The 19,319-nt window shown below is 53.3% G+C and overlaps 5 protein-coding genes across 5 annotated transcripts; 3 read left to right on the top strand and 2 right to left on the bottom strand.

Annotated features, from left to right (window-relative positions):
• Positions 1-593: 593 nt before the first annotated feature.
• Positions 594-3,587, bottom strand: J4E90_003342 (uncharacterized protein; the record flags this gene model as incomplete). Its single annotated transcript, XM_051432913.1, has 3 exons — positions 594-1,434; positions 1,680-2,603; positions 2,707-3,587. The coding sequence occupies 3 exons, from the start codon at positions 3,585-3,587 to the stop codon at positions 594-596; spliced, it is 2,646 nt and encodes an 881-aa protein (XP_051292811.1).
• An 826-nt stretch (positions 3,588-4,413) lies between these two features.
• On the bottom strand, positions 4,414-7,642 carry J4E90_003343 (uncharacterized protein; the record flags this gene model as incomplete). Its single annotated transcript, XM_051432914.1, has 10 exons — positions 4,414-4,480; positions 4,533-4,614; positions 4,683-4,957; positions 5,008-5,347; positions 5,426-6,557; positions 6,615-6,844; positions 7,058-7,179; positions 7,254-7,355; positions 7,416-7,460; positions 7,518-7,642. 10 exons carry the CDS (start codon positions 7,640-7,642, stop codon positions 4,414-4,416), a joined length of 2,520 nt encoding a protein of 839 aa, XP_051292812.1.
• A 2,247-nt stretch (positions 7,643-9,889) lies between these two features.
• Positions 9,890-10,855, top strand: J4E90_003344 (uncharacterized protein; the record flags this gene model as incomplete). The annotated part of the gene is made up of 1 exon (XM_051432915.1): positions 9,890-10,855. One exon carries the CDS (start codon positions 9,890-9,892, stop codon positions 10,853-10,855), a length of 966 nt encoding a protein of 321 aa, XP_051292813.1.
• A 734-nt stretch (positions 10,856-11,589) lies between these two features.
• On the top strand, positions 11,590-14,914 carry CHO2 (phosphatidylethanolamine N-methyltransferase; the record flags this gene model as incomplete). Its single annotated transcript, XM_051432916.1, has 7 exons — positions 11,590-11,779; positions 11,883-12,468; positions 12,521-12,592; positions 12,651-13,392; positions 13,457-13,672; positions 13,758-14,725; positions 14,782-14,914. The coding sequence occupies 7 exons, from the start codon at positions 11,590-11,592 to the stop codon at positions 14,912-14,914; spliced, it is 2,907 nt and encodes a 968-aa protein (XP_051292814.1).
• A 1,047-nt stretch (positions 14,915-15,961) lies between these two features.
• Positions 15,962-18,796, top strand: J4E90_003346 (uncharacterized protein; the record flags this gene model as incomplete). The annotated part of the gene is made up of 2 exons (XM_051432917.1): positions 15,962-16,427; positions 16,479-18,796. 2 exons carry the CDS (start codon positions 15,962-15,964, stop codon positions 18,794-18,796), a joined length of 2,784 nt encoding a protein of 927 aa, XP_051292815.1.
• Positions 18,797-19,319: the final 523 nt, after the last annotated feature.

Raw genomic sequence — 19,319 nt, forward strand, 5'->3', positions numbered from 1 at the left:
AGACTGTCGATTGCATGGAGAGCTAGGGAAGAGGTGACTTCAGCGTCTTCGGTCTCCTCTTCAGTTGTGTTGTATCGAGTCTCTGGTCGCGGAAACGAAGGCGCTCTTGCGTGGCAGCGTGTAAGTGGGTATGTAGAGGCGTGAACATGGCTGTGTACGGAGTCGGTGGGAGATGACATGTCTGCGTGATATGCGCTCGATCTTTGGATTTTGGAATTTGAAGGTGCTCGGTAGTAGTTGGAAGCTGATATGGCTGTCGCTTTGATCAAGGCTGGAGATGACCGGTAGCGTGGAGGGCTGGGATCAAGTAGAGTGTAGCAGAGGCAGAAGGGATGTGGAGAGAAGAGAATTAGAATTAAGAGCAAGAGCAGACGACTTATAGCAGATTAGAAAGTCAGAGCCTGTGGCTTCTTTTTCTTTCAAACTATGGGAGCCATGATGATAGTACCTTGGTTTGATCTGTTCCATACATTGGTTCCAAACATGCCATCTCCTATTTCACATTACTCATCCCTCATCTCTCATTGGAAGCGAGAACTTTACGTCAGATGTACCGACTGTACGCCAAAACAGCCACTCGTATGGTACGGGCCTCAAAGCCCGCGTCGCATCTCACCAGATATCGGGAAGTCAACGTCGGCTCCCGCTAACTGGACGCCAAGAGCCCTAATCTTCTCTTTCAGTTGCTTCTGTAACTGTGCAGGCATGGAAGACAGCCCACCAAGTTCTTCAACCTTCTCTCTAATCGCGGGAGGTAGCAGTGTCAGGTAGTCCATGTCGGGTGAGCTCATCATCTGCCTAAACTTCTCGTCAAACATTCCTTCGAAATCTTCCGCGTTCAGCCCATGGGAAGAGCTGCAAAGATGTTCCATGGGGATATCAGTATAGCCTAGTCCACGTAGCGTCTGACATGCAAGTATCTTCATCTGCTGTTCACATGATGTGCAGTACCAGCGCGACACCTTCTCCACACCGAGCTTCTTTACACATGACTTGTGAAAGTACGTAGTAGTACAGTCGCGATGTGAGCAAACGACAGTATCCTTCGCGGGTAATCCACCCTTTGGTGCGGTAGCACGACAGTAGCAAATGCACGTCGTACCTGGAAGCTCGAGTTCGTTGTGCTGGATATCCTGTAACATGACCTGAGTGAGCTCCTGTTTGTTGAATCCGTTCTTTGCATAAAGTCGCTCGAATCGAAGCTCTTGAGCCATTAGTGCTCCAGGATTGAAGCCATTCTTAACGTCGTCGTACTCCTTCTGCAAACGGTCAGGTACGCCATCTGGGTTGCGATTGCGCGCTCGACTAGTAGGGTCTTCCATGAGATAGCTGATCAGGTCATCGTCTACTAGCATCAAGCGGCCCTTGGTCCGATGATCCTTCTCGTACAGTGATAGTAATTTCTCTCCACGGAGGCGGTTGAAAGGTCCCGTGCTACACAAGTCTAGGCATGGCATCACCAGGTAGCATTGATCTCCCAGAGGATCAACACAGGGACAGTCTATGTCAGAGTCAGTATCTGCTACTAAGTGCCAGTTGCGATGCACTTACGAGGCTCATGGAAGGGACAATCAAGAAAGTCATTGTTCTCAAACGAACATGATGTGCTATGTGAACAACCATCCCATGACGGCGGGAACGGATTTGTGAGTTGATCGCTAATAAATCTGCGGGCAAACCTAATCCAGTGCATGTGCTTGCCGTGTTTTGTGATAGGTAGTACAGGTTCAGGCAGAGGTACTGGAGAAACTCCCTGAGCGAATGTCGTGTCCGTGGAGATTGGCTCTGATACTACCTCGATGGAAGCATCGTGATCATTGGCGCTCTCCGTGTACGCTAGCACATCTTGAGAACTATCGCGGTCCTTGTTGTAGAGTATAGTCTCAGGTAGCATGGAAGCAGATTGTGCTAAGACGTCACCCACGTCATAGACGTCTTCAGTGGCTTCGTTTCGGAGATCAGGAAGACTGATAGCTGCCTCCGGTATAGACTGCTTCTTTGCCTTGCGCTTCGCCTCTCGTGCCTTCTTAGCCTTCTTCCTCTGCGAGATTGCGGGATGGCCGTTGGCAGAGTCTTCCGTCCCGGTCGTAAAACTCTCGGGTACTGACATACCCCAAGCCTTTGGAGGCTTCACTGCTGGAGCTGGGCTATAAGGCTCATTTGAAGAGCTCCGCAAGGCTGAGAGGTTTGGGAAGTCGCGCGAATCGGAAAGCCATGGAGTCGGTCCAGGCCGAGGAGCACGAGCCGGAGGCTTACTTGGAATGTTACCCCAAGCGCGCGTCTTTGCTACCGATTTTGTTGGCGTCACTCCATTTGTGACGACTTGCCATCCATCAGGAGCTTGTTGTGACTTCTTGATGCTGCCAGGCACTGTAGTCGGCCCCCGCTCTGGAGCCTTGACGTTGATCACCAGAACCGCAGCCGACTGTCTGTTCAAGGTTGGGGCGGGCGGCAAAGGTAATAGCGGAGTATGATATGGCTCGATATCTGCATGGTAGAGTCCATCGTCGCCGTTCACGCGCTTGTGGTTGCTCTCAAGATGCCTTCGGTCGGAGATGTCAAGGGTACTAGACCGTGGCGGCGATTGGTCATCGTCCTGATCACTGGATTTCTGTCAGTTTTGAAAATGAATGAGTTGCGCAACGAACTTGGGCAGCGTCTTGTCGCAATTTTGCGGGACTAAAGATGAGGGCAAGGGCAACGAACCTGACCAGTGGAGCAGTCTCATCCGTGGGGGTGATACCGCCACTGAAATCACTCAGACTAGACGCGAACTTCTCTCCAGTTTTCCAGTCCTTTCCAGTATACCGCTCTTCTACAATACCGTACGCGGTCTTACTAGTGTATCGGAGATAGCCTGCTCGTCGCATTCGCACTTCGGCAGTGTCTTTCTTGACCAGAACGATGTCCTCCAGTATGGCGTGCTTGAACGTGTCGACGAGGCCTTGAAACATCTTGAGTTCTTTCCCTTGTAGACCCTTCGTTTTGGTGTTACGCCTGAGTAGCTCGTTGATACGGAAGGTTTCCAAGATGTGGTCCATTTCGGCTTCGAAGTCAACGTCTAGAGACTCGGCAGGTGCCTCGGCGAGCTTTCTAATTCCCTTGCGGCCGACTTGCGTGCTGTATACATGGGCGTGGTACTGTGGAGTAGTCAGTAATTTGGACAGAGTAGATACCAAAACAACAGACTCGGCACCTACACGAAGCTGTCGCTCAATCTCCTCGATCTCTTCCGGATTCCGCGGCCCGTCCGCGTCGTTGCTCGTTATGCCCTCAGCTGAATGTACAACGGAGTCGATGTATCTAATCTCCTCCTGCGTAATGACTCTAGATCTACTAGCCGCTCTTGCCAGACGCTTTGCATCCTTCCGCTCACGCTTTGAGGATGGAGTGTCCTCATCGCCGAGATCTCTCGCTCTTCCACGTTCGTCTAGCTCAGATTCGTCCGGCACGATATTCCAGTTGATCTCGCCACAACTCTCATAGACGGCTCGTAAGCGCTCGGCAATGTCGTGATGACGCTTGTAGTGTTGCTCATCAATGCCCATGCAGTACTTGCAAGTATGACCGCGAAGTCGCATGAACATAGCCTGGAGAGGTTAGTGCATCGTTCGCCTTGGGTATATCCCATGCAACCAACCTGGTGGAAGCGCACGCATGGCTCGCTGTGCTTGCCGAAACAAGACGCCCTCGCGCCGGGGTGGCTCAACGGACGCTCGCAAAAGCCGCAGTGGTGTCTATTGGATTATCGTTAGCGACCGTCTGCTTTGGGTGGTTGCCTCCGGACTGCGTTCCGGTGGCCCAAACAAACAAACACCGGGCTCAGCAACTCACTTGAGCGCCTCCGAATCCTCCCACTTGAAAAGAAGACTGTTGACCATGTTAATCCTGTTTGCGCTTTCGAGATCGATCGCGACCTGGGTAGGCTGATGGCGGGAAGGCAGAGCCGCTAGGATTGGATGCTTTGAGAGTGTGAGCGAGAATTGCACGCGCGATTGAGAGGATAATTCTGCTTGGACACGGAGTGCAGTAGAGAAGACGCGCAATGGCTTGGGATTGTGCGTGGCAACGTAGCGGGGCGAGGTGCAATGGCTGTTGACTGGTGTAACAGCGCATCCAGGGTTGCTCCGAGGCTGGCTACGTAATTGTGCGGAAAGAGCGAGTGACTGCGACAACACAACAATGAAAGATTTCTGTAGAGACAGCAACCAACGAGACTTGCGCAAATATCAATTGTGTTCGATCAAAAAGAGTGCCTCCGGGTCGTTGTAAGGAAACGACTCGTCGTCGTTGCGGTGAAGAATGCAGTGAACCGACCATCCGCGAGGTTTCGCGTTGTTGCATCATAACGGCCAGGATTAGACAGGATTTTGACACCATACAAACGCGAAGACCACGAATCAAGTACCACTATTAAACATCCGACACAATGCGCGCACCTGCCCAGACATAGGGATAGTTGCGTTGATACCAGTTGACGCTTCGACACGTTAGTCATGTGGCCTCATCTGCAGCCACTGTCGTCCACTTACAAGGTCTTACGCCCAGCGATGCGCGGATGCGTCGCCCATGATCCACCCAGCGTGACGTTGTGCTTACCGTCGAAGAAATCGGCTGCCTGCTGTCAGCGATATCATTTCATCGTGTGTTGAGGAGCAGAAGCCCGTCGCATGGCATCATACCTGTATAGCCTGGATACAGCTCCATCGGCTCGAAGCCGTCATGCTTCTCCAGCACAGTGCTAGTCCACTCCCAAACACCACCCAGGTCAGATTGGCCGCAGAGCTTGTCGCCCTTCTCGACCACTGAGACTGGATGCCAGTGTTTGAAGCCCACATTCGTTCCCTCAAGGTCAACGAAAAGATTGCGTGGGTTGAGACTAGATACTGCGCCAGAGTCGCCGTTTGACAAAGCTCGGGATGGTGGTGTCTCAAAAACGCCTTCGTTGATCAAATGGCTGCAGACTGTTAGTCAAGAGTCTACGAGGATGGATAACAGGCCTCATACCCGTTGACGGCTGGAATTCTGTTTCCAAGCGAGCTCTCAAATTCCGGCTTCATGCTGTCGACATAGCTGTAGATGCTTCGTGCTTCTTCCATGGTAGGGATGCGACCGCCCATCCAATGCGCACAACCAGCTAATTCGTCGTAGGAGGCGACTACAGGCCATCCCATGACAAATTTCAAGGGGACAGTGCCGTACACAGTGCGTACAAATTTCCCTTCCGTGATACTCTGAGGTGAGGCATTAACACCTTCATGGTGGCCGTTTACCACGCTGTCTCTCTTTCCAGTGGTCAGGTCCTTGGCGTTTGAGTATGGCTGTTCGCACCACGACGCAGGTATGGCTGGATTCGACAAGTTAGCAGACAAGCTCAGGATTTTGATCGATACGCGCGACAACTCCCGCTGCACAGATTACATACCTGTCTTTCCTGTCTTAGAAAGATATATGGCATACTCCCCATTCGTGATTGGTCGAGCCTTTGCGCGGAAGGACTTGACATGTGCTGAGCGGTGAGGCCTCTCGTTATCCCAGCCAAAGTAACGCTTGGTCTCAAAGTCATTCTCTGGGTCTTCGAGACCGATGTCGATGTCCGCTTCGGGGATTGTGAACCACTCGTTAGCGGTTGCTAGGGTCTCAGATTGCGCCGCAAACGCCGAAAAGTCCGGGAGTTTGGTTCCTGGAGGTGGCAAAACCTTGTCACTCTGGATCAGCATGTAGAGCAATGTCTCCAGGTGCATGGCTTCATGTTCAAAGCCGATCCACAGTGCTCGCGACACGCGACCGTTCGACTCTGCTTCTCCCGAAGTGTACAGCGCCTCAACCTTTTGTCGCACAGTCTCTTGAAACTTCAGGATTGTCTCCAGCGGGGGCCACGATTCGGGAACCTCGGAGTGAGCATGACATTGAGTTGGGTCTTCAACATCAGGGTCAACACCACGTTCAAAGATCTTCCAGAAGTAGGCGGGGTCTGACGGCTTGCCATCGGTGGCACGGGCGATGTGGATGTCCAAGAATGTAGGAATATGGCCAAGGTAGAAGATGCACTCGTTGCGAAGCTTGATCGGCTTAGATAGTAGCTCTTCTTCGGGTATCATGTCCTTCGTGACCGCGTCCCAGGCCGTCCAAAGCTCACGCCACTCGGTCAAAGATGGCACCGGGTTCGCTGCGTATTCCTCGGGTTTGGTAGGGAAGAACATTGCAGGCTTCGAGACAAAATGTAGGCCATAGTCGCCCTTCGAGTTTGCCCACACAACGTTCTCTGCAAGTTTGGCCAATTCCCAGAGCTCCTTTGCTTCCTCGCGACTGTACTTGTAGGATTCTTCGATACGAACTCTCTCGCCCTGCTTGATATGAACACCGTCGACGACAGTGTCCTTGCGTGGTGCGACAAAAGCGTGATGTCTTCCAGCCTGTTCGTCGTACTCTCCAATGGCTTCCCAGTCCTGGATGTCGAAAGCTTCCTCGCCCATGAGTGCGTTTGCGTGCTTCAGCCCGTTGAGAATGAACTTGTGTGTTACACCGCCGCGATCGTTGTATGCATGGTAAACGCGCTAGTATGGGAATGTGGTCAGTGGATGTTTGCATGCCTGTGGGGACAATAGATTTACCTCGGGATCCTTGCATGAATCGATACCGATAAGCATGGTATCGCCAGTCTGGAGAACCGCACCAAATCCAGCAAGGAATGGCGGTACTTCATGGCGCTTGAAGTTGCCCAAGCTCGAGCCCAGCCAAAGGATTGTTTTCGGTTTCGCTTCGATTTCGGGAGTCTTCAGCCACTCAAGAGCATCATCATAGGTGCCATAGAGGCCAAAGCATTTGACGTGCTTGTATCCTTCTGCGTGCTTGATTAGCAAGTTTTGGGCGTTCGGATTGCCCCGTATTGCGCAATGATAAGGAGATGAGTGTCCGGGCCACTACTATGTTGAGGTGCATGTATGCAGGCTCATGTAGGTCTAAGCCACTTTCACAGGAAATTGATGCAAGCGTGTCGCACTATACAAACCCCACGACTCCCCTCAATGTTAAGCATGATAGGATGAACCCTCACCTGTAGGTATTTCCCCAAATGTTCTCTCCAGCTCCGGCAAAGAAAGATCGACAGCGTAATACTCGACGTCTTTGCCAAGACGGTCGACGGCTTGCAAGAGTATGTTGACTTTTCTGAGGTTGCTGCAAACACATTAGTATTCACGAAGCACAGGGCTCGTTTCCAATCTCTTGCGCAGTGCGAGCCAGGACCGTACCCGCTCCCCAGTTCCACGACAATGGACCCCGTCGGGATTCGTTCGGCGATTTTCTCCGCATACGTCTCAAGGACTTCAATCTCGGCATTCGTTAGGTAATACCTAACATTGCGAACATTTATCAGCTTGGTGTTTATATAAACCAAGCGTGAAGCTGCTCACTCCTCTTGGTACGTGATCTCTTCGAATAGACGAAGGCCTTCTTGGCTAAGAGGAGAGACAAAAGGTTAGCGTGCATCATGGGCTGACTAATTCGATGCTTACTCGTAAAGCAGCAACGTAGGCAGCTTTTTTTCGCCGCCACTCTCAGGCCGAAGGCCTTTCTTGATATCAGCGAGGATATCCGACTCGGCAGTGTCCGTGCGTATGTCGATTATTTTGGTCGCCATCTCTCTGGGGTGTTTGGTATTGGATGCTGTAGTCAATCGGTATGCCCCTCAAGAGCCGGTCTACTAGATGCGTCTTATGCCGAGGGTCGCGCGATACTTATACAGCGCGTAAAAGTACGTAATGTGGGTACTCGGACGCTTATGCCGTGCGGTAGCTGACGGTAACTAGAGGGCCGGTAACTGTTCAAACGGAATAGTGTAGAATGCAATGCTCCGTCAGAACGTGTACTGTTTGGCTAGCGGCTGTGGTGGTAATATCACTCGCAAACGCGCGACAAATCAGACGCGGTTTCTTCTCACGGTCAACGGCGGTGCGAGAAAAACGCCTGTTCGAGTCGAGCACATCATCGGCAGCAACCCCACCGAGGCAATCTACTCTGGTACCAATGCCATCCGGAGGCATGGTAGCTGGAACGTCAAGCACTGCTATGAGACCATAATGATGACGTCAATGTGTGCCGGCTAGGGAAAGGACGGAAGTCCGGGAGCAAAGGCAAAGAAGGTCTCGAAAACCGACGCCAAACCACGGCGTTCAGGAACACGCTGCAGGGCAGGCTGAGGCTGTTCTTCGGTCGCAAACTCTCGCCGACTGTAACATGTTCGTGAATGACCACACTGCCTGCTGCGGGGTCGATGCCTTGCTGCATAAGCGATGCCGTCACAGTGGAGTCGCGAACTTGTTGACACATTACCGTGCGCTCAACCATGGCTGGGCATGGCAACGTGATTGGGAAGGCGGGCGGCTTGTTGGACGCGGTTGACATTGGCGTAGGCGGCATGGGGAGTGTCAGGTACAAGCGTATTAACGAGCAGAAACATGTGGGCAGCAACAGTGACGACGGGACCGTCTGGTGCAGGATCATCACGTGATCGGCTGTGGGCCTTGGCTTCAGCCGACGCACGACTGGGCAATAAGGTTACGATGACGCGAGGTGCAACACCGCCGCGGAACAGCAGCGCGCGGAAAAGTCCGCGCGTCAGAAAACGATCATCTGACTTTGTGCACATTCACCATCAATGCCAGTCATCCATGAATCGTCCGCTAGAGGTCGTGCTGAAAAGCCACGATCCGCACGCCAGGCAAGAACCTTGATCGTCTGCATACCCGCTGTGACATGACACGCATGTAGGTGCTCTCACTTACGCGCTGTCCCGCCTTGAGGTCAACCACGCTCCCTTTCAATATCAGCTCAGCCCTCATACCACGAAACGATCGCAGTGCATTTGATGGCTGACTCTGGGTCGTTCTGCGCAGAAGGGCCAATGCTTGTTCTCGAGGCGCATCCGTCGCTCCTTACTCACCAGTCTGCCAATATCCAACGTCTCTTTCAAAATGAGGGCTGCCAAATGATTCAAGCAAACACAGCTCGTCTGGGACTCCCCTTTGATGTGCGCATACGGGCTGTCGTATCATCTCACCGATGCTGAGTCGCCTCGAATGACGCTACGCACCAAGCACAGAAGCACACCGTAGCTTCCCCCTTGCATAGGACATCACAATACCACGGCCGAACAAACGAACGGCATCCGCTAGAGCCGTACCTGATTCCATCACCACCGCCCATCCCCGCACGCCTTTTGAAACGTCTCAAGTACTGAATCCAGTTCACGCGAATGCTTACGAAGTCTCGATGCGTCTGACACGGTCATCAGGCCTGGACTGAAGACGTTGTCAACAAAGACGGCGAAGCAGCAATCGTGCAAACCTTCGCACCCCGCATGAATGTCGTGCTTCATGGGTCTGGCGGCCTGGGCGGCCTGAGCGGCTTGAGCAGCCCATGATAGAAGAGCCCAGCACAGAGCCCAGCTGCGGCAAGCCTCCCGACACCCCTTGGTGGCCCTTCCAAGGTTGCAATTGTCTCCGGGCAGATGGCTTTGTCGCAGTCTGGTTACGAATCTTATTGCTCCGTGATGGCTACGAGATGGGCGTCTGGCCGCCAACCGCGCTGACACTCGAGTCGGGCGTTACGCCACTGCTGTTCCCGAGCCTTGCTCGCACCTGTTGTTCCCGTTATTCGCGACAGCGTTCATATTGTATGGAACAAGCCCGCGCTAAATGTGATTAGTCTCTATTGAACCTAGACGTTGCGGTCTGCTGAGTTCGCCCGCGATCAAATAAGTCTCTTAATCAGACGAAGCGGAAGCCTTGCATTTACAACATCTCCTATTTCATGTGCTAAACATCAGTTGTGACCCGATTTATTGCTCACTAAGCCCGGAAAAAGCGACTACTGTACCACCCGCAACATGGCCCCCTCTCAGCTGTGGGTCACTCCTATTACCAACAGCTTCTTCCCTACGAACGAGCTTCCAACTTGGAATGCCGATCTTTCGACACTGCAGTCCGAGAAGGAAATCCTGGAGGATGGACTCGCCAACTGTATTACCTACCTGCAGGTTCTACGTAAGAAGCAAGCTCGAACAGAACGCCGGCTGATATCAGATCCCTCACTACCACGGAAGAAGAAGAAGCGGTTCCAGCAGGTCAAACGTGAATTGGAGAAAGAAATAAAGCACCGAGAGCAGGATGAACAGGCTTTTCTCAACAACCTCCAGGCTTGCAAAGCAAACATTTACATCGCCGAGACCGTCTCTCTGCCATCTACAGCCATATCCTCAACGTTACCAGACTTTGGCTCGATCTCGACAGGATGCTCGTACCCAAGAGACTTGGAATCGGCGCCTACCGAAACGAGTTGGAACGGTTGGACGGATGAGTCAGTCCTCTCGCCATTTCAGAGAGAAAGCATCAGCCCCTTTTTCACCTTCGATGTCGCCCCGGACGAGCATCTCGAAGCCAGAAGTACCGACGGAACGATATCGGATGACTACAAACAACCACTCGATGCCCAGCATACCCGAAAGATCAACCTTATACAATTTGAATCGTCCAACACGCGGACCCATCTCCTGCTGAGCCCCGAGGCTCCGATATTCCGCCCTCAGTCCACGTATACGAACCAGAAAGGGACTGTAGCTACACGACTAGCCGGAATCAACCTTCCTTCGGCAATGGCAGTAACAACGTCAAGTATAGTGGTGTTGGAGCTTCTGGACAAATGCCTTGTCAGTTATGCGGGCATGGGCCAAGCACGACGACAGGGTTCACTTGGGAACATAGAAGATCACTTAGGTAGCCTGCGTTTGGCCAAGCCCAGCTCGGACGCAACTGTCACGGGTGGCAAGCTCAAGTACAGAAGAGGCTCCCTATGATGAGACCACGCTGGCATGTTAGGCAGGTTCCATAACACCCCACGGCACATAATACTATTGGCAGGGTCCCACACTCATTGGTGCGGTCAGCAGTATATATAATTGGATCCACACATTTCCGTCACGTTCGATCGCTTCCGATGGCGCCTTTCTTCTACTCGGCAGCAGGCACGGTTGGCGAATGTGGGTTCATCGGAGCAAAAGCTGTTCAGGGAAGATGCAAGATAGGGCGTTTGGGCGGGAGAAAAGGATGTAGCTACAGGTTGTTGATGTTTACCATGTGAAATACAAGAATTGGTTGCTTGCGCTTGTCATCTGGCCTCGGCCCATCGCTGCCGTATTTGGTGAAGCGGGCTGCCCCACACTGTGCCGTCATCACAGCGCACCCGTGTTTGCGCGACTTGCAGACAACCGAACCACCTCTCCCCTCAGATCCACGTTCAACATCTGCACGCTAGCTAGAGTTCAACACTCTACGCCCGTCCGTCGGCCCAAAGAAGAGAAGCGCGATTTCTTGGTGTCTTAGAAAGACGGAACCTAGAGCCGTGCTGTGTGGCTCCAACGAGTGCCTCCACGCCATCCCGGCAGTTCCTACAGCAGACCACTGCGCAGTGCTTGCATAGCGTCGCGGCAAGCTCGCGCCGCAGCCGTTGCAGCAATATCAACCGACGAACCCCTCACCTGGCGGGTGCTGCAAGAATCGACACCTTTTCCATTGCTTCGTCTCATCCAACATGGCTGATGTTAGCAATGGCTCCAGCGCCGACGATAGCCAGCTACGCGAGCGGCCGTCGGCTAAGCCGCTGCATCTCAACAACGCAGACGATGCTAAGCAAAAGGTCTTGGAGCTGAACGACCAGGAAGACAAGAACCACAAAGATGACAGCAAGAAACGCACCTATGGAAGAACTCCAGACGGTACAGGTATGTCTCCCCTGGTGCTGCACCGACGCAAAAAGCAATTACCATGCATGCATAGCGTGTCTGCTTGTACCACGAACTACTCATACTAACACTACACGTCTAGTCTTCATCGTTCCACAGACTCACGACATGGTCTCGCAGCTGCTCTCGCCCTCGCAACCCAAGAACCTGTCCGATATAGCAGTCCTCGCCGTGCTTGCTGCCCTGATCTTGACCTTCTTCGTACTGCCCAAAAGCGCCCGCATACCCATATTCGCAATCATCTTCCTCTTCTGGCGCGCCGGTTACAATGCCGGTATTGGCTGGTTGCTCGATGGCCAGTCTAAACACAACCGTCTCGTCCTCTGGGCGAAACAGAGCCATGTCTTCGAGAAGCCTGAATCTGGCAAGAACCCACACCCCGCCCTGTACAAGCTCCTCAAGCGGGAACTAGAGACCAAGATCCCCAACGATTATAACTTCGACGAAGCGCCGCTTGAGTACAACACGTGGCTCGTGTTTAGGCGTGTAGTAGACCTTATACTCATGTGTGACTTTGTTTCATACTGCCTGTTCGCCCTCGCCTGCTTCAACCGCCCCCAAGAAAGCTTCTTCTTGTGGATTTTGCGCTGGACGACTGGCATTGTTCTATTCCTTTTCAACCTGTGGGTGAAGCTAGACGCCCACAGAGTTGTCAAGGACTTCGCTTGGTTGGGGACCCCTCCCTGACTCTGAAAGATAGACGTCTAACATGCGAGACAGGTATTGGGGCGATTTCTTCTACCTCATTGATCAAAGCCTGACCTTCGATGGCGTCTTTGAGATGGCACCGCAGTAAGAGGCTCCATGTTACTTTCAGCCTGAAAAAGACACTAACTCGCCGGTCCACCAGTCCCATGTATTCAATAGGCTATGCTGGATACTATGGTATCGCCCTCATGATGGCAAGCTACAAAGTCCTAGCAATCTCGATTATCGCCCATGCAGCCCAATTTGCCTTCCTTTCCATAGTAGAGGAGCCTCACATAAACCGCTTGTACAATCCACCGCCACCCCGCCGCACGCGCCATAATTCTGGAGATCTCCAGCTCGAAGACCGGCCCAAAACTAGCCAGTCTGATGTCGCCTTCTCTGATACCGCCTACGATCCCACCAAGCACCAACCAGCCCAAACGCACCACATTGTAGGGCCCCTGAACACGGATTTTCATCGATCCATTGATCTCACGGTAGTATTGCTTTCGTTCTACATGATGTGCTTGGCGACGCTGACACCCAACACTTGGTTGGTAAGAACATTTCTCTTCATCAACGCCTTCGGGTGGAGGCTCTGGTACGCGCTGGGACTAGGCTACATTCTAGATCGACAGTCGAAGAAGAAGAACTGGACCAAACATTTCATCAAGTACGGCGACACGAAGGAGGAGGCCTGGCGCCAATGGAAATCCCTATACCATATGAGCATGACCATGAGCCACGCCTCGTTTCTCGCCGTAGCATGGAAGATGTACAGTCTTCCTGCTGATGGTCTCAATGGTCTCACGCTTTTCCGACATGTCCTTGGCTCGGGTATGATTGTACTTCAGCTTTGGGTTGCCATGAGCATCTACGAGTCTCTGGGCGAGTTTGGATGGGTAAGTCTTGGAAGTTTGAAGTGCATGTAGGATATACGCTAACACTGCATCTTCATCTCTGCAGTTTTGCGGCGACTTCTTCTTCGACCCGCCTTCAAGGTCACTGACTTACTCCGGTATCTATCGTTTCCTGAACAACCCTGAACGAGTTCTCGGATTGGCTGGCGTCTGGGGCGTAGCTCTCATTACTTGGAACCCCGCGATCTTCTATCTTGCTACGACCGCCCATGTCCTCAACCTCGCGTTCCTCCAGTTTGTCGAGAAGCCCCATGTCATCAAGGTGGGTCAACATTTCCTTTAGTCGTGATTCTTCTCGACGTACAATACGGTGCTTGACCAGAACTTTACTGACAGTGTATGCTTAGTTGTATGGGCGAAACCTACGTGAGATGTCGGGAGTCAGTAAAACCGTACGCCAAGCACTACCAGACCCAGTACGCCAGTGGCAGTCGGCAGCCGACGAGTATCTCAACTCTACTATGGAATTCATCGAGGAATTTCTGGACAATGTAAGGCCCAAAGTGGCTGCCCGTGTCGACGCCTTGGTCAAGGACACAATAAGCCGATTCAAATCTTACCCAACGCGCATTCCCGTCAGCGGCCGTTCGTCGGAGCCCGTAGGTCTGGATGCGAAGCAATACAGGCTCGAGGTTGAGGGTACCCTTTCCCCGCCGATAGTGGAGCAGCAAAAGAGCGGTGGTCGCGAAGGAGAGCTGGCAAGAACACCAGCTGTTCGTGCAAATGGTTTCAAGACACTCATCCTTGAGTACGGTGCACCCATCAGGGTTCGCTGGCAGGCACCTATCAACCACAGCAAGAAAGACTGGATTGGCCTGTACATGGTTGCTGACAACCAGTCTCGGGAAGTTACGCGCATCAGTTCCAACGGGCGATGGGTAGCCACCAACCCTGATGTCTTTGACTCTACGAGAGCTGACGATGGCATTTTGGTCTCGGACAAGCTCGTAGCGGCCGATAATACGGATGAGGAGTCATCTGATTGCTACACTGGCGAGGTCGAGTTCCGTGGAGACAAGCTCTGGTGGACTACTGGTGTCTTCGAGTTCCGGTATCACCATGGTGGTCGACATCACGTCATGGCGCTCTCACAAGCCTTCGAGATCCGAATCCCCAAGTTTGATGAGACGGACGTTGAAGCGGACGCCAACGGCACGATTCAGCGTGCGGTGGAGGAAGCGCTGCTTCCAGTTATCCAGAACTGCTTTGACCGCGACCCTGAAATCGCGCCATCGACGGCCGAAGAAACGTTTGGCAGTTTGGTTGAGCGAGATGGCAAATTTGCGCGACGTGTTGTCTTCGCAGTCCACCAAATGTAAGTTCTCTCCCTTGGTGCGTTGTTGTCTGGATCATGTGACTAAGGATATCCAGGTTCGGTATCGAGTTCGCTCCTGAGGTGGTACAAGCCGATGGCACGGTCAAGAATCTGGCCTGGAGGATCCTTAATGCCAAGAAAGTCTTGGTGAGCCATTCGCGAGCTACAGCATGGAGATTGGGTCACTAACGACGTTTTGGCAGGCCCCTTACAGTATGTCGTCCGCTACGCACGGTAGGAACACCCCAACCATGGGTTGAGGAAAGTTTGTACGGCACACCCGCGATTGGTTCATTGAGATATTAGCAGAAGCTGGGCATTGTCTGGATAGAGGAGGCCTCTAGAAAATGGCTCTTCATCGTGGTAATGAACAAGGGTAGGGTGTCATGCACGTCTTGCGAAGACTAACGTGGCGCACACAGACGGCGACATGCGTCTTGGGGCGGTTGACCCATATACATGGAGGGTGCGTTAGAGTTGTGAATACACGCGATGTACAGTGTAGAGTAGGAGGTATACATGAGCATAAAAAGAATCGATTGATTTTGAGTACCTAGGTAAACGTTACTGTATCAGCGTCATGTGATTTGAGCTACACCTTGCAACAAGACACCTTCGCGAAGCTAGTCGTTCCTATATGATAATAGCCAAAGGAGTCCTATGGGGGCCACTCTGCGACTGCACGCAGAGCTTAGTCAAACATGGTTGTGTGTAGCACCGTACTCGTTGCCCGGTTTGGGCTTGCTGTTCCGACAAACGCATGGAGAGCGCATGGCTCGAGAACTAATGCCCAATGCATTTGTGGACAAGGTGTCAAGGCTGCGCGATGACGGCAAGATTGCGAGCTGGATGCGGAGGCCATCTTATCAGATGGTGATGGCGATGGCGTCGTGATGGGCGTGATTCGCGCCGGCTGGTTTAACCTCGGTCTGGCCCGTGAGAGCATCTTCTGGAAGCTGTCACGCCTCCTGCGCCGACCATGTCGCCGTCGCATTGACGCATTTATCTACAGGACAATCCAGCTTGCGAGTGCGACATAGTGGTGTACTTGATTACGTGAAACACGTTGGTGCGCCGTCTCTTTGTTCTGCACCGTCCATTTGGCAGCCTCTCTTCCTTCGGGAGTCCGCACCAGCGACAGTGCCCAGCGGGTCCGCACGTCACCACGCGACCTTGCGCCTTCCTCGCTCACACGCTCGCCCCATCCAGCCAGCAACTCGCCGTTAGCACCTCATGATGGGCAAAGGCTCCTCCAAGACCAGCACCAAGGTGCTCCCGCTCATCCCGCTCGCGCCGCCGCTCGCCGTCCTCCCGGGCACAACCCTCAAGATCCCCATCACCAACCGCTCCGATGTCGCCGCCATCCTCGCCAAGATATACAGCATTAGCCCTACCGCGAAGCCCGACGCGGCTATCACGGTCGCCTGCGTGCCGCTGAAGTCCAACACGCTGGGCCCGGACGGGCAGCTGCTGATCGACGATGGCCATCAGGGGGACAAGACGGCCTTCGAGAGCGATCCCATGCAGGCGACGAAGAAAGACATCTATGGCTATGCTTGCATCGCCAAGGTCAGCGGTGTCCAAGGACGGCGCCAGGGCGATCTAAGCCTGGTGGTTGAGGGCCTCGAAAGGGTGCAGGTCGTCGATGTCGTCCAGGAGAGGCCGTACTTCGAGGGAGAGCTTATGGCCGTCGACGAGTACAGTACGTATACCCCCGTCTGAATTGGTGCTGGACGCATACTGACTAGCACAGTCGACATCGCGAGTGCAGACCTCCTGAACCAGTTCAACCTCCTCAAGCAGCTGTCGCGCGAGCTGCTCGCCCTCGTCCGCCTCTCCGCCATTCTACCGCGCACGCCACAAGTCACCCTCTCGCCCATTGTCGCGCGGAGACTCGAGATGTACATCACAAGGAAAGACCTGTCAGAGGCTGGCGCGCTGGCCGACTTCATGGCCAACGTGGTGGAAAGTACACACGAGGAGACGCTGCGCGTTCTGGCAGCGGTAGACGTCAAGGAGAGAGTGGACAGGGTCATCGAGATCCTCCAGCGGCAGATCGGCAGCATCCAAGGCAACACACGCATGACTGTCACGACAACACAGACGCAGGGCGGCAGCTTGGACATGGAGACACTGCGACGACTGCAGCAGGAAGCTCTGACAAGAAGAGGAAAGATGGGTGGCGGTCTCCCAGCCGGATTTCCTGGCGGCTTCCCAGGCGGTGGGCAGCAACAGGCCGGTGAAGAAGAGCCCAACGAGATTGACGAGCTGAAGAAAAGGCTCCAAGATGCCAAGTTGTCTCCAGATGCTGACAAGGTGGCTCAGCGCGAGCTGTCGAGGCTGCAGAAGATGAACCCCGCCCAAGCGGAATACCAGGTCTGCAGGAACTACCTCGAGAACCTCGCCGAAATCCCTTGGACCAAAACGACAGTCGATCAACTCGATGCCACTACACTGGTCAGGGCAAAGAAGCAGCTCGACGGCGATCACTATGGTCTTGAGAAGATCAAGAAGAGACTACTTGAGTATCTGGCAGTGCTCAAGCTCAAGGAGCAGGCAAACAGGACCATCGACGATCAGATCCGCGCTCTCGCCGATACACCAGAGGGAGATGACGAGGCCAAGGAACAAGACCCCGAAGACAAGGTTGCAAAGGAACCATCGGAGGCTGAGCTGCGGCTGTTGGAGAAGAAGCGCATGGTCGACAAGTCGCCAATTCTGCTGCTCGTCGGGCCGCCAGGAACAGGAAAGACTTCGTTGGCCAAGTCAGTTGCTACCGCACTTGGTCGCAAGTTCCATCGCATCTCACTTGGTGGTGTGCGCGATGAGGCAGAGATCCGCGGCCACCGTAGGACCTATGTCGCTGCTATGCCTGGTCTCATCGTCAGCGGACTGAAGAAGGTCGGCGTTGCAAACCCAGTCTTCCTGCTCGACGAAATCGACAAGCTAGGCATGTCGAACCACAATGGCGACCCCGGTGCAGCCATGCTCGAGGTGCTCGATCCAGAGCAGAACCATACCTTCACCGACCACTACGTTAACATTCCTATTGACCTTTCCAAGGTGCTCTTCATCGCCACCGCCAACTCGCTCGATACCATTCCCCCACCGCTCCTCGATCGTATGGAAACCATCCAGCTCTCCGGTTACACTACACTCGAGAAGAGGCATATTGCATCAAGACATCTGATTCCGAAGCAGATCACCAGCAATGGTCTCCACCACGAGAACCTCAACATCCCGACCGACGTGCTCGACAAGATCATCACATCCTACACACGCGAATCCGGTGTGCGAAATCTCGAACGCGAGATCGGCTCCGTCTGTCGTTCCAAAGCCGTCGAATACGCCACAGCGAAAGACACAAATACTCTCGCAGCATACTCCCCTATTGTCACCTTGGAAGACCTCGATACCACGCTCGGCATCGAGAAGTTCGCCGAAGAGCTCACTGAGCAATCTTCCCGCCCAGGTGTCATTACAGGGCTAGTCGCATATAGCACCGGCGGCCAAGGCTCTATTCTGTTCATCGAGATTGCAGATATGCCCGGCTCAGGCCGCGTTCAGCTCACCGGCAAGCTGGGCGACGTACTCAAGGAGAGTGTAGAGGTAGCTTTGACTTGGGTCAAGGCGCATGCATTTGATCTCGGTCTGAGTGCAAGCCATGACGAGGACATCATGAAGAGTCGTAGCATCCACGTTCATTGCCCCTCTGGCGCTATTCCTAAAGACGGTCCCAGTGCCGGTCTTGCGCACACCATCGGCCTCATCTCCCTCTTCTCTAATCAGCCTGTCCCACCTACACTGGCCATGACTGGTGAAATCTCCCTCCGTGGAAGGGTACTGCCTGTCGGTGGTATCAAAGAGAAGCTGATTGGAGCGCTCAGGGCGGGCGTCGAAAGAGTACTCCTACCCGAGGGCAACCGGAAGGATGCTAGGGATCTACCGTTGGAAGTTACCCAGGGTCTCAAGATTGAGTTCGTAGGCCACATCTGGGAGGCTTTGGGCAAGGTTTGGCCCGAAAGATGGGAGGGTGAAGACGGAAGGAGGGGATGGGAGAGCAGATTGTAGAATGTAGATTATCTGAGTGATGGGTCTTGGTGGGGTTGGGAAGGAGTTGGATTGGTGTCTTGCATTTAGCGTTGCATTCGTTACTATCGGTCTGTGTATACTGTATTAGCTGCCTATACTCACATCTCTCACATTACTCATTACTGCTGTTCCTTGGCCGTTGTGTGCCAAATTAATCTCACCCGACCTCCGTTTGTTTGAGATACTTCTCCCTAGCCTTGCTGTCCTGCTCATCAGATTGAAAACTCGTCGAGGATACTAGTTCACGCACGATCTGTGACGATTGCGACCTTCTCAATTCAAAACATCATGCTATGTGATCAGCTGAAAGGAAGAAAGCTTCCTGCTGCCCGGGCATACAGTCATCTTTTCGATACCACATCGTTTTGTTCCGAAATATGTCCGCCACCCTGGCATGGGCGCGTGTCTAGGGTAAGAACCATTCAACATGATGACTAAATACCAGAATCTTCCGCTAGCGATCTGGAACTCTGCCGGGAACAGTATTATGAAGGCAACGGAC

This window comes from Alternaria incomplexa (assembly GCF_024043165.1).
Source record: "Alternaria incomplexa strain BMP 0042 chromosome Unknown scaffold_4, whole genome shotgun sequence".
NCBI classification, from domain to species: domain Eukaryota; kingdom Fungi; phylum Ascomycota; class Dothideomycetes; order Pleosporales; family Pleosporaceae; genus Alternaria; species Alternaria incomplexa.